The sequence below is a fragment of the Leucopleurus acutus genome (assembly GCF_964270905.1).
Source record: "Leucopleurus acutus genome assembly, chromosome: 7".
Classification (NCBI taxonomy): Eukaryota; Metazoa; Chordata; class Mammalia; order Artiodactyla; family Delphinidae; genus Leucopleurus; species Leucopleurus acutus.
In genome coordinates, this window is record NC_139150.1 from 82,187,536 (window position 1) to 82,200,976 (window position 13,441).

The following is a 13,441-nucleotide window of genomic DNA, read 5'->3' on the forward strand; positions in this document are numbered from 1 at the left end:
TTTTTTAAAAAAATAACAAAATATACTTGTATTTGAGAATAACAATATAAATTTATATTATAATTATTGTATTATAACATACTTTTATAATATAACAATATACTTAATAATATACTTTCATATTATATAATAATATACATTTAATGGATATTTTAGTTTATTATTCTACTCTTAGTTTTGTTCTTCAAATATGCCCGGAAAAAATTTTAAGCAAATTTAGAAGTGGAAACATTTAAATGTTCCATTACTTGATAAAGCATGTGTTTGGTTATTATGGAAATACAAATTAAAACTCCTCAAATATACTATAGAAGATATACATATCCATGGTATACAAAAGGATTAGGGATTACTTCCTCCCCTTCTTCTTTTATCCTGAGGGAACAGCTAGTGAGCTTAAGTTTTAATTTTTAACAGATTAGAAAAAGCAATCTTACCCACCTACTAAATTAAAATTTTTCTTATTAAATGCCTAAGTTTTTAAGTCACTCATTTTCCTAGCTACTTCAATGGAATCAGCAGTCATAGATCCAACCCCAACTCCAAGACTGGAACTTCGTAACAACAGTTCCAAGGCAGAAATCTGACGTAACTCTTTGCGACACAACTTTACACGTGTGACACTATGCAACTGTGCCACATTTCCTACTGGCTGAATTTGGGGTGTTGGTCGACTGTGAGATTTTGTAAACTGATTGCCATCCCCTTCTGTTTTGGCCTCATTGCTTAACAAATGCCCACTAGTGGGTGCTAAAGAGCTATAAATTGGTGGTAATTCTGCGCCTTCCTCCCAGAGCTTCTGAGGATTTGGTTGTGTTCTTGAACTGCTTGCGGAACTGTCCAATTGTCTTTCCCTTCCACTTAATTTTATACTTTCAGTTCTGGATGCCCATTTTAATTCTTCTGAAACCATGCCTGCTTCTTCTGGGTTCTGTACTCCATTTCCAGCATCATGATCTAAAAATAATCCAAAAAGCAGAAAAAAAAATTAAGAGGTTTCCTCCAAAACAGGTATTTTAATCATGATATCTTAACATAACTACATTATTATCATGCAATATAAATTGTCTTCCAGCTTTTCTTGTTAAGTGACTTCTTTGAGAGGAACAGAAGTGTGAACATTAATTATTCTTATTTCACTTAGAGGCATCTTCCATGTGAATAACTGAGAACTTTCAATTAATAAAACAAAACTGAGAAGTAGTCTTCTAGAGATTTTGGTACCCCTGGAAACACAGAGGTGCTTTAGGCCTCTCTGGTGCCCTTCCACATCTGCCTCTGCTGGGCTTGCCACTGGTGAATCACATTTCAAATCCTGGTCATATCTCCAGGGAATGTTCTGGGACTTGGCATTATATGTGTGAAAAATCTAGTCTTTTTTTTTTAAATTTTTTTTTTTTGCGGTACACGGGCCTCTCACTGTTGTGGCCTCTCCTGCCACGGAGCACAGGCTCCAGATGCGCAGGCTAAGCGGCCATGGCTCACGGGCCCAGCCGCTCTGCGGCATGTGGGATCCTCCTGGACTGGGGCACGAACCCGTGTCCCCTGCATCGGCAGGCGGACTCTCAACCACTGCGCCACCAGGGAAGTCCAAAAATCTAGTCTTGATTGAACTCCAAGCATGAGAGCAGGGTTCTTCCGTCTGAATGTACTCTGGGGTACATGCCACTGCTTTCACCATCAAAATGGAAATGACAGCATACCCCTCAGTGGGGACCACCTTGCTGGAATGAGTGATAGGAGTGAGTGAAATTATCAAAGCTTGAGGCCCTCAAATCATAGAATAATCTAATATCAAAGACAAAACTTACTTAAGGGAAGTCCATATAGGTACTAGACCTAATGCAAAGAAACAATGCCAACTTTAAAATATGTTGATGATGCAATTAGGACACTTCTGGTCCTGCGAGAACCAAGTTTAAAAACAGAAGTTGCACACTGGCAGCTCCCAAGCCAAATCTGCCCACAGACATGTTTTACTTAGCCTATAAAATAATATGTGATACAAAATTTAAAAAGTGGAAAGTTTCATATAAAAATATAGATTTCCGGATTTTAAAGAAAATGAGAAAAACTGACAATTTCTGCCTGGCAACAGCAGCTGGAGCAGAGCTGCCCCTGCCAATTTAGACAACTGCTGCAGTCCCACTGCTCACTTTGGCTTCCTGGCTCCTGCAGGCATTTTAGTTTGTGACCCTGGTTTAAAACATAATTGATTTTCTATATAACCTTTAAAAATTGTGAATAACTCTTTTGTACACCTGAAATTTATATAATATCATACATCAACTCTACTCAATAAAAAAAAGAAAAAAAGGATTGATTTTCTAGTTTTTAAAATTCTTCTCACAAACAAAAAACTTGAACTAGCAAATGACATAAATCCTCATGTGGAATTAGCAGGTACAAAGTTGATCATAGTGCTCACAGTGGCTCCCCAACTTTGCTGCACATTAGTGTCACCTGGAAGCTTTTAAAAATCCTTTGGCCTAATAACCTATAATGGAAAAGAACCTGAAAAAGAGCGTGTGTGTATATATATATCTGAATCACTTTGCTGTACACCTGAAACTAACAGAATATTGTAAATCAACTATATTTCAATGAAAAAAAAAAAATCCTGATGCCCAGGTCACAGAGTCTCGGGGAGGGAGCCAGGCATCTTAATTTTTTTTTTTTTTTTTTTTTTGCGGTACGCCGGCCTCTCACCGCTGTGGCCTCTCCCGCCGCGGAGCACAGGCTCCAGACGCGCAGGCCCAGCAGCCATGGCTCATGGGCCCAGCTGCTCTGCAGCATGTGGGATCCTCCCAGACCGGGGCACGAACCTGTGTCCCCTGCATCGGCAGGCGGACTCCCAACCACTGTGCCACCAGGGAAGCCCCTTAATTTTTAAAGATCATATAAGAAAGAGCAGAGATGGGCTCATTGGAAAGGCTCACTCTCAAGCCCACTTAGATTCCTCACAATATAAAGTTTCCCTCTTCCAGAATTTCAACACCGAAGGAACAAACTAAAGAAAGATTTATTCACCCATAGTCACACAGCCAGTAAAAGAAATTAGGATCCCAACCAGATCTTCTGACTCTAGTATCCTGACATGTAGAGTTTTATAGTGGTTTAAATTGATACAAGAATAGAGTTTTGGGGGAGACCTTCAAGATGGCGGAGGAGTAAGACATGGAGATCACCTTCCTCAGCACAAATACATCTGAAATACATCTACACGTGGAACAACTCCTACAGAAAACCTACTGAACACTGGCAGAAGACCTCAGACCTCCCAAAAGGCAAGAAACTCCCCACATACCTGGGTAGGGCAAAAGAAAAAAGAAAAAACAGAGACAAAAGAATAGGGACAGGACCTGCACCTCGGGGAGGGAGCTGTGAAAGAGGAAAAGTTTCCACACACTAGGAAGCCCCTTCACTGGCGTAGACAGGGGTTGGGCGGGGGGGAAGCTTCAGAGCCACGGAGGAGACTGCAGCAATAGGGGTGCAGAGGGCAAAGCAGAGAGATTTCCGCACAGAGGATTGGTGCCGACCAGCACTCACCAGCCCGAGAGGCTTGTCTGCTCATCCGCTGGGGCAGGCGGGGGCTGGGAGCTGAGGCTCAGGCTTCGGAGGTCGGATCCCAGGGAGAGGACTGGGGTTGGCTGCATGAACACAGCCTGAAGGGGCTAGTGCGCGAGGAGAGGGGATTCAGACACCGCCTAAACGAGCTCCTGAGACGGGCAAGAGCCGCGGCTATCAGCACGGACCGCAGAGACGGGCTTGAAACGCTAAGGCTGCTGCTGCAGCCACCAAGAAGCCTGTGTGCAAGCACAGGGCACTGTCCACACCTCCCCTCCAAAGAGCCTGTGCAGCCCACCACTGCCAGGGTCCTGTGATCCAGGGACAACTAGCCCGGGAGAACACACGGCACACCTCAGGCTGGTGCAACATCATGCTGGCCTCTGCCGCTGCAGGCTCGCCCCACATTCCGTACACCTCCCTCCCCCCGGCCTGCGTGAGCCAGAGCCCCCTAATCAGCTGCTACTTTAACCCCTCCTGTCTGGGCGAAGAACAGACGTCCTCAGGCGACCTACATGCAGAGGCAGGGCCAAATCCAAAGCTGAACCCCGGGAGCTGTTTGAACAAAGAAGAGAAAGGGAAATCTCTCCCAGCAGCCTCAGGCGCAGCAGATTAAATCTCCACGATCAACTTGATGTACCCTGCATCTCTGGAATACCTGAATAGACAACGAATCATCCCAAACTGAGGAGGTGGACTTTGGGAGCAACTGTTGACTTGGGGTTGCTTTCTGCATCTAATTTGTTCCTAAATCTTAGTTTAGTATTTAGAGTTTATTATCATTGGTAGATTTGTTTATTGATTTAGTTGCTCTCTTCCTTTTTTTTTATATATATAGATATGTATATATTTTTCCTCTTTCTCTTTCTGTGAGTGTGTGTGTGTATGCTTCTTTGTGTGATTTTGTCTGTATAGCTTTGCTTTTACCATTTGTCCTAGGGTTCTGTCAGTCTGGCTTTTTTTTTTTTAACTATAGTTTTTAGTACTTGTTATCATTGGTGAATTTGTTTTTTGGTTTGGTTGCTCTCTTCTTTGTTTCTTTCTTTTTTCTATTACTTTATAACTTTTTTATTTTTAATAATTATTTTTTTAAATAACTTTATTTTTCTTTCTTTTTTTCTCCTCTTCTCCCTTTTCTTCTGAGCCTTGTGACTGACAGGGTCTTGGTGCTCCGGCCGGGTGTGAGGCCAGTGCCTCTGAGGTGAGAGAGCTGAGTTCAGGATATTAGTCCACCAGAAACCTCCCAGCTCCATGTAATATCAAACGGCGAAAGCTCTCCCAGAGATCTCCATCTCAACGCTAAGACCCAGCTTCATTCAATGACCAGCAAGCTACAGTGCTGGACACCCTATGCCAAACAACTAGCAAGACAGGAACACAACCCCACCCATTAGCAGAGAGGCTGCCTAAAATCATAATAAGGCCACAGACACTCCAAAACACACCACCAGATGCAGTCCTGCCCACCAGAAAGACAAGATCCAGCCTCATCCAGCAGAACACAGGCACTAGTCCCCTCCACCAGGAAGCCTACACAACCCACTGTACCAATCTTAGACACTGGGGGAAGACACCAAAAACAACAAGAACTACAAACCTGCAGCCTGCGAAAAGGAGACCCCAAACACAGTAAGTTAAGCAAAATGAGAAGACAGAGAAACACAGCAGATGAAGGACCAAGGTAAAAACCCACGAGACCAAACAAATGAAGAGGAAATAGGCAGTCAACCTGAAAAAGAATTGAGAGTAATGATAGTAAACATGATCCAAAATCTTGGAACCAGAATGGAGAAAATACAAGAAACGTTTAACAAGGACCTAGAAGAATTAAAGAGCAAACAAACAATGAAGAACAACACAATAAATGAAATTTAAAATTCTCTAGAAGGAATCAATAGCAGAATAACTGAGGCAGAAGAACGGATAAGTGACCAGGAGGATAAAATAGTGGAAGTAACTACTGCACAACAGAATAAAGAAAAAAGAATGAAAAGAATTGAGGACAGTCTTGGAGACCTCTGGGGCAACATCAAACGCACAAACATTTGAATCATAGGGGTCCCAGAAGAAGAAGAGAAAAAGAAAGGGACTGAGAAAATATTTGAAGAGATTATAGTTGAAAACTTCATAATATGGGAAAGGAAATAGTCAAGTCCAGGAAGTGCAGAGAGTCCCATACAGGATAAAACCAAGAAGAAGCACGCCAAGACACATATTAACCAAACTATCAAAAATTAAATACAAAGAAAAAACATTAAAAGCAGCAAGGGAAAAACAACAAGTTACATACAAGGGAATCCCCATAAGGTTAACAGCTGATCTTTCAGCAGAAAGTGCAAGCCAGAGGGAGTGGCAGGACATATTGAAAGTGATGAAAAGGAAAAACCTACAACTAAGATTACTCTACCCAGCAAGGATCTTATTCAGATTTGAAAGAGAAATTAAAACCTTTACAGACAAGCAAAAGCTAGAGAATTCAGCACTACCAAACCAGCTTTAAAACAAATGCTAAAGAACTTCTCTAGGCAGGAAACACAAGACGAGGAAAAGACCTACAAAAACAAACCCAAAATAATTAAGAAAATGGTAATAAGAACATACATATCGATAATTACCTTAAATGTAAATGGATTAAATACTCTAACCAAAAGACATAGACTGGATGAATGGATACAAAAACAAGACCCATATATATGCTGTCTACAAGAGACCCACTTGAGACCTAGAGACACATACAGACTCAAAGTGAGGGGATGGATAAAGATATTCCATGTAAATGGAGATCAGAAGAAAGCTGGAGTAGCGATTCTCATATCAGAAAAAATAGACTTTAAAATAAAGACTATTACAAGAGACAAAGAAGGACACTACATAATGATCAAGGGATCAATCCAAGAAGAAGATATAACAACTGTAAATATTTATGCACGCCACATAGGAGCACCTCAATACATAAGGCAAATGCTAAGAGCCATAAAAGGAGAAATCGACAGTAACACAATCATAGTAGGGGACTTTAACACTCCACTTTCACCAACTGACAGATCGTCCAAAATGAAAATAAGAAAGAAAACACAAGCTTTAAATGATACATTAAACAAGGTGGACTTAATTGATATTTATAGGACATTCCATCCAAAAACAACAGAATACACTTTCTTCTCAAGTGCTCATGGAACATTCTCCAGGATAGATCATATCTTGGGTCACAAATCAAGCCTTGGTAAAGTTAAGAAAATTGAAATCGTATCTAGTAAGTTTTCCGACCACAACGCCATGAGACTAGATATCAATTACAGGAAAAAGTCTGTAAAAAAGACAAACACATGGAGGCTAAACAATACACTACTTAACAACCAAGAGATCACAGAAGAAATCAACAAGGAAATAAAAAAATACCTAGGAACAAATGACAATGAAAACACGATGACCCAAAACCTATAGGATGCAGCAAAAGCAGTTCTAAGGGGGAAGTTTATAGCAATACAATTCCACCACACGAAACAAGAAACATCTCAAATAAACAATATAACCTTACACCTAAAGCAATTAGAGAAAGAACAAAAGAAGCCCAAAGTTAGCAGAAGGAAAGAAATCATAAAGATCAGTTTAGAAATAAATGAAAAAGAAATGAAGGAAACAATAGCAAAGATCAATAAAACTAAAACCTGGTTCTTTGAGAAGATAAACAAAATTGATAAACCATTAGCCACATTCATCAAGAAAAAAAGGGAGAAGGTTCAAATCAATAGAATTAGAAATGGAAAAGAAGTAACAACTGACACTGCAGAAATACAAAGGATCATGAGAGATTACTAAAAGCAACTCTATGCCAATAAAATGGACAACCTGGAAGAAACGGACAAATTCTTAGAAAAGCACAAACTTCCGAGACTGAACCAGGAAGAAAAAGAAAATATAAACAGACCAATCACAAGCACTGAAATTGAAACTGTGATTAAAACTCTTCCAACAAACAGAAGTCCAGGACCAGATTCCTTCACAGGCGAATTCTATCAAACATTTACAGAAGAGCTAACACCTATCCTTCTCAAACTCTTCCAAAATATAGCAGAGGGAGGAACACTCCCCAACTCATTCTATGAGGCCACCATCACCCTGATACCAAAAGCAGACAAAGATGTCACAAAGAGGGCTTCCCTGGTGGCGCAGTGGTTGAGGGTCCGCCTGCCGATGCAGGGGACACGGGTTCGTGCCCCAGTCTGGGAGGCTCCCACATGCTGTGGAGTGGCTGGGCCCGTGGGCCGTGGCCGCTGAGCCTGCGCGTCCGGAGCCTGTGCTCTGCAACGGGAGAGGCCACAGCAGTGAGAGGCCCGTGTACCGCAAAAAAAAAAAAAAAAAGATGTCACAAAGAAAGAAAACTACAGGCCCATACCACTGATGAACATAGATGCAAAAATCCTCAACAAAATACTAGCAAGCAGAATCCAACAGCACATTAAAGGATCATACACTATGACCAACTGTGGTTTATCCCAGGGCTGCAAGGATTCTACAATATACATAAATCAATCAATGTGATAAACCATGTTAACAAATTGAAGAAGAAAAACCATATGATCATCTCAATAGATGCAGAAAAAGCTTTCGACACAATTCAACATCCATTTACGATAAAAACCCTCCAGAAAGTAAGTATACAGGGCACTTACCTCAACATAATAAAGACCATATATGACAAACCCACAGCCAACATCATTCTCAATGGTGAAAAACTGAAAGCATTTCCACTAAAATCAGGAACAAGACAAGGATGTCCACTCTCACCACTATTATTCAACATAGTTTTGGAAATTTTAGCCACAGCAATCAGAGAAGAAGAAATAAAAGGAATCCAAATCGGAAAAGAAGTAAAGCTGTCACTGTTTGCAGATGACATGATACTATACACAGAGAATCCTAAAGATGCTACCAGAAAACTACTAGAGCTAATCTACTACTAGAGCTAAAACTACCAGAGCTAAAAATCTGAAAGAGAAATTAAGGAAACACTCCCATTTATCACTGCAACAAAAAGAATAAAATATCTAGGAATAAACCTACTTAAGGAGACAAAAGACCTGTATGCAGAAAACTGTAAGACACTGATGAAAGAAATTAAAGATGATACAAATAGATGGAGAGATAGACCATGTTCTTGGATTGGAAGAATCAACATTGTGAAAATGACTCTACTACCCAAAGCAATCTACAGATTCAATGCAATCCCTATCAAACGACCAATGGCATTTTTCACAGAAATAGAACAAAAACTTTCACGATTTGTATGGAAACACAAAAGACCCCGAATAGCCAAAGCAATCTTGAGAAAGAAAAATGGAGCTGGAGGAATCAGGCTCCTGCACTTCAGACTATAGTACAAAGCTATAGTCATCAAGACAGTATGGTACTGGCACGAAAACAGAAATATAGATCAATGATAGAGGATAGAAAGCCCAGAGATAAACCCACGCACATATGGTCACCTTATTTTTGACAAAGGAGGCAAGAAGATACAATGAAGAAAAGACAGCCTCTTCAATAAGTGGTGCTGGGAAAACTGGACACCTACATGTAAAAGAATGAAATTAGAACACTCCCTAACACCATACACAAAAATAAACTCAGACTGGATTAAAGACCTAAATGTAAGGCCAGACACTATAAAACTCTTAGAGGAAAACATAGGCAGAACACTCTATGACATAAATCACAGCAAGATCCTTTTTGACCCATCTCCTAGAGAAATGAAAATAAAAACAAAAATAAACAAATGGGACCTAATGAAACTTAAAAGCTTTTGCACAGCAAAGGAAAACATAAACAAGACGAAAAGACAACCCTCAGAATCGGAGAAAATATTTGCTAATGGAGCAATTGACAAAGGATCAACCTCCAAAATTTACAAGCAGCTCATGCAACTCAATATCAAGAAAACAAACAACCCAATCCAAAAATGGGCAGAAGATCTAAATAGACATTTCTCCAAAGAAGGTATACAGATTGCCAACAAACACATGAAAGTACCCTCAACATCACTATTCATTAGAGAAAGGCAAATCAAAACTACAATGAGGTATCACCTCACACCAGTCAGAATGGCCATCATCCAAAAATCTACAAACAATAAATGCTGGAGAGGATGTGGAGAAAAGGGAACCCTCTTGCACTGTTGGTTGGAATGTAAATTGATACAGTCACGATGGAGAACAGTATGGAGATGCTTTAAAAAACTAAAAATAGAACTACCATACGACCCAGCAATCCCACTACTGTGCATACACCCTGAGAAAACCATAATTCAAAAAGAGTCATGTACCACAATGTTCACTGCAGCTCTATTTACAATAGCCAGGACATGGAAGCAACCTAAGTGTCCATCGACAGATGAATGGATAAAGAAGATGTGGCACATATATGCAATGGAATATTACTCAGCCATAAAAAGAAATGAAACTGAGTTATTTGTAGTGAGGTGGATGGGCCTAGAGACTGTCATATGGAGTGAAGGAAGTCAGAAAGAGAAAAACAAATACCCTATGCTAACACATATATGTGGAATCCAAAATAAAAAAGGTTCTGAAGAACTTAGGGGCAGGACAGGAATAAAGATGCAGATGTAGAGAATGGACTTGAGGACACGGGGAGGGGGAAGGGTAAGCTGGGACAAAGTGAGATAGTGGCATGGGCATATATACACTACCACATGTAAAACAGATAGTGGGAAGCAGCTGCATGGCATAGGGGGATCAGCTTGATGCTTTGCGACCACCTAGAGGGGTGGGATAGAGAGGGTGGATAGAGGGATCTAGGGACCACCTAGAGGGATAGAGAGGGAGACGCCAGAGGGAGGAGACATTGGGATATATGTATATGTATAGCTGATTCACTTTGTATAAAGCAGAAACGAACACACCATTGTAAAGCAATTACACTCCAATAAAGATGTTAAAATAAAAGGTAAAAAAAAAAAAAAAAAGATGAATGGTTTTACTAATGTAATTGACCACATTGTAAAGTATATATTTACAAATGTATGGTATAACACACAAATCTAATTATGCATTTAGTATCATATACATTCATCACATTTTTATTGTGTCATAAACTTGTACCTCCAGTGTAACGTTTTCAAAATATTATATATTTTATAATTAAGTTCATAACTTTTGCTAAAAAAGAATTTTCTTTCTCAGTGAAATTCAATGTAAGCTCTGAAATGAATGGTATGTAAGTATTTTTATATTCAAACAACAATCCTCTCCAAAGAAAAGAAACAATAATTAAATTCTTCTAATTATGGCTAAAGCTGAATTTAAAGAGTTTCTTGGATTTAACGAAATAAGAATTTATGTCTTAAATTGTGTATCTTTCAAGACTTTTATGTTTTGTTTTGGGATAAAATACAATATTATTCAATTAAAAAAAGTATAGAGTTTTAAATACTTAAACAAGTACACAGACTGCATGTCCATATATACTGATTTTATCCTCACAAAATGTTAGAAAATAGATGCACTGTGACAGAAGCATGACCAAGTGCTTTTAGTCTTTTTGGTCACTTTTTAGAAGTGACCAAGATATTTTAGTCAAAAGATTAATTCTTTTGCTATTTGAAAATGCTAAAAATATTCAAAGCAGATAAAGTCTGGTAGGCAGACAATGAAAAGACTACTAACAAAACCCAGTCAACTGAATACCAAGACAGTTATATATTAATTAGGATACTGATTATTAAGCTTATAATACAGTTTAGGGAACTCAAAATTTGATATATTTAAACTGCTATATTTTATAATTCAAACAAGTCTTATTTAATGTCATTTTATTGGAGCTGCATTTTGAGGTAGGATATAGTACAAGCTATATCACCAATATGATTCCAAATGAATTTTTTTAAAACATAAGGAAAACAGTGAAAAGAATTATGCTGAAATGTTAATAGTTGTGGGTAGGATTATGGGTGGTCTTTTTCTGATTTTTTTCTATATTTTCAAAGTTTTCTATAATGACTATGTATTACTTTTTATAGCCAAAAAATAAACATATTTAAGATGGTTCTAGGGGATATAGCAAATTAGCTGAGATAACATCTTCAACATTATTATTTTTAAGACTAGACTTCCAGGAATTCCCTGGCGGTCCAGTGGTTAGGACTCTGAGCTTCCAATGCTGGGGGCCGGGGTTTGATCCCTGGTCGGGGAACTAGGATCCTGCAAGTCACGTGGTGCAGCCGAAAAAAGAAAGAAAAAGACTAGACTTCCCAGGTCAGTTGGTAAAACAGGAGTTATCCTCACTTTACACATCTCCAAGATTATTTAGCTTTTTTAAAGCTTTTTATATTTGTTTCATTCAAGAGCATGATTAGGATCCAGGTTTCTTTCTTTCTTTCTTTTTTAATATTTATTTATTTACTTATTTTATTTTGGCCGCGCCGGGTCTTAGTTGTGGCACATGGGATCTTCGTTGCTGCGTGCGGGATCTTTAGTTGCGGCAGGCTGGATCTAGTTGAACCCTGGCCCTCTGCATTGGGAACCTGGAGTCTTATCCACTGGCCCACCAGGGAAGTCCCAGATCCAGGTTTCTTAAACCTGTTTACCACCATATACCACACTGTCATTTTAAGAGATGTCTAGTAGACTCAGCAGTATAAACATGGGCCATTTAAACAGTAAACATCTAATTTCAGATATCTCAAATTTGAAAGTGAATTTTTTTAAAGCAAAAATGGTTTTGTGCTAATTGCTCTGTGTCCTACTTAATACCTGTTTACATTTTAATTTTTTGCAGAGAGCGTTTCAAGTAAAAGGTTCAGCTATATGTTGCAGGCTGTATTTCAAGTAAATATTTTAATTATATGAGTAAATACCTCTGCATTACTACATTGAAAATCAGAAAGGTTAGTCTCTTTGGCAGAATTCGTATGTTTGTATCACATCTCTATCCTAAAATGACTTTTATACTAGAACACAGAACCAGGAATCAGAAGACCAGGGACCTTAGACCATGCTCTAATTACTGGTCGGCTCATGAGTCACTGGACCGCTCTAAGCTTTAATTTCCTCATCTAAAAATGAGGTTAGCATATACCGGCCTACCCTGAGTTTGAGGGCTAAACTGAACTATTTGGGAAAATGCCTGTACAATAAATATAAGGTAGTATTAGAACTACTTTTCTAAAATATTACTAAGTTTTAAGATTTAAAACTATGTTAATTCTGCTTATATTATATATTCAGTATATATCTTTTCATTGTGCATATATATCATTTTCCATTGGTTTCTATATTTTTATGGTTTCATTTTTATAATTATATTTTTAAGTTGAGATATAATTGATATATAACATTATATTAGTTTCAGGTGTACTCTTTATATCTTGTTGTACCCATCTTTAGTTTTCTTTACAGGTACAAAATAGTTGTGTTCCTAAAAATAGCTGTAAAGTCAACTTTCAAAAGCCATTCTTAACTTATTAGAAGAATACTTTCTCTAAAGGAAGGCTAATTCTTTTATAAAATGAGTATATATTATTTTAGAGATATTGATTCCTCTCTATTGGTGGCTTAAAGACAATATGTTTTTTCTTTTTTCTTTTTATTGGAGTATAATTGCTTTACAATGTTGCATTAGTTTCTGCTGTAGAACAAAGTGAATCAGCTATACATATACCTGTATCCCCTCCCTCTTGAGCCTCCCTGCCACCCCACCCCCATACCACCCCTCTAGGTTATCAGAGAGCACTGAGCTGAGCTCCCTATTCTATACAGCAGCTTCCCACTAGCTATCTATTTTACACATGGTAGTAGGACAGTATGTTTTAATCATAACAGTATATCACCTTCATGGCACTTCTTGCTTTTGCAAAGTTCTT

General features: G+C 38.7%; 1 protein-coding gene across 3 annotated transcripts in view; it reads right to left on the bottom strand.

Annotated features, from left to right (window-relative positions):
* Positions 1 to 202: 202 nt before the first annotated feature.
* Positions 203 to 13,441, bottom strand: part of KIF27 (kinesin family member 27) — an 87,492-nt gene continuing 74,253 nt past the window's right edge. For all 3 annotated transcript variants that reach the window (XM_082843143.1, XM_082843144.1, XM_082843142.1), the window contains one exon: positions 203 to 957. In XM_082843143.1, the coding sequence (XP_082699269.1) occupies positions 473 to 957 (485 nt within the window). In that variant the 3' untranslated portion in view covers positions 203 to 472. The remainder of the gene's footprint in view (positions 958 to 13,441) is intronic.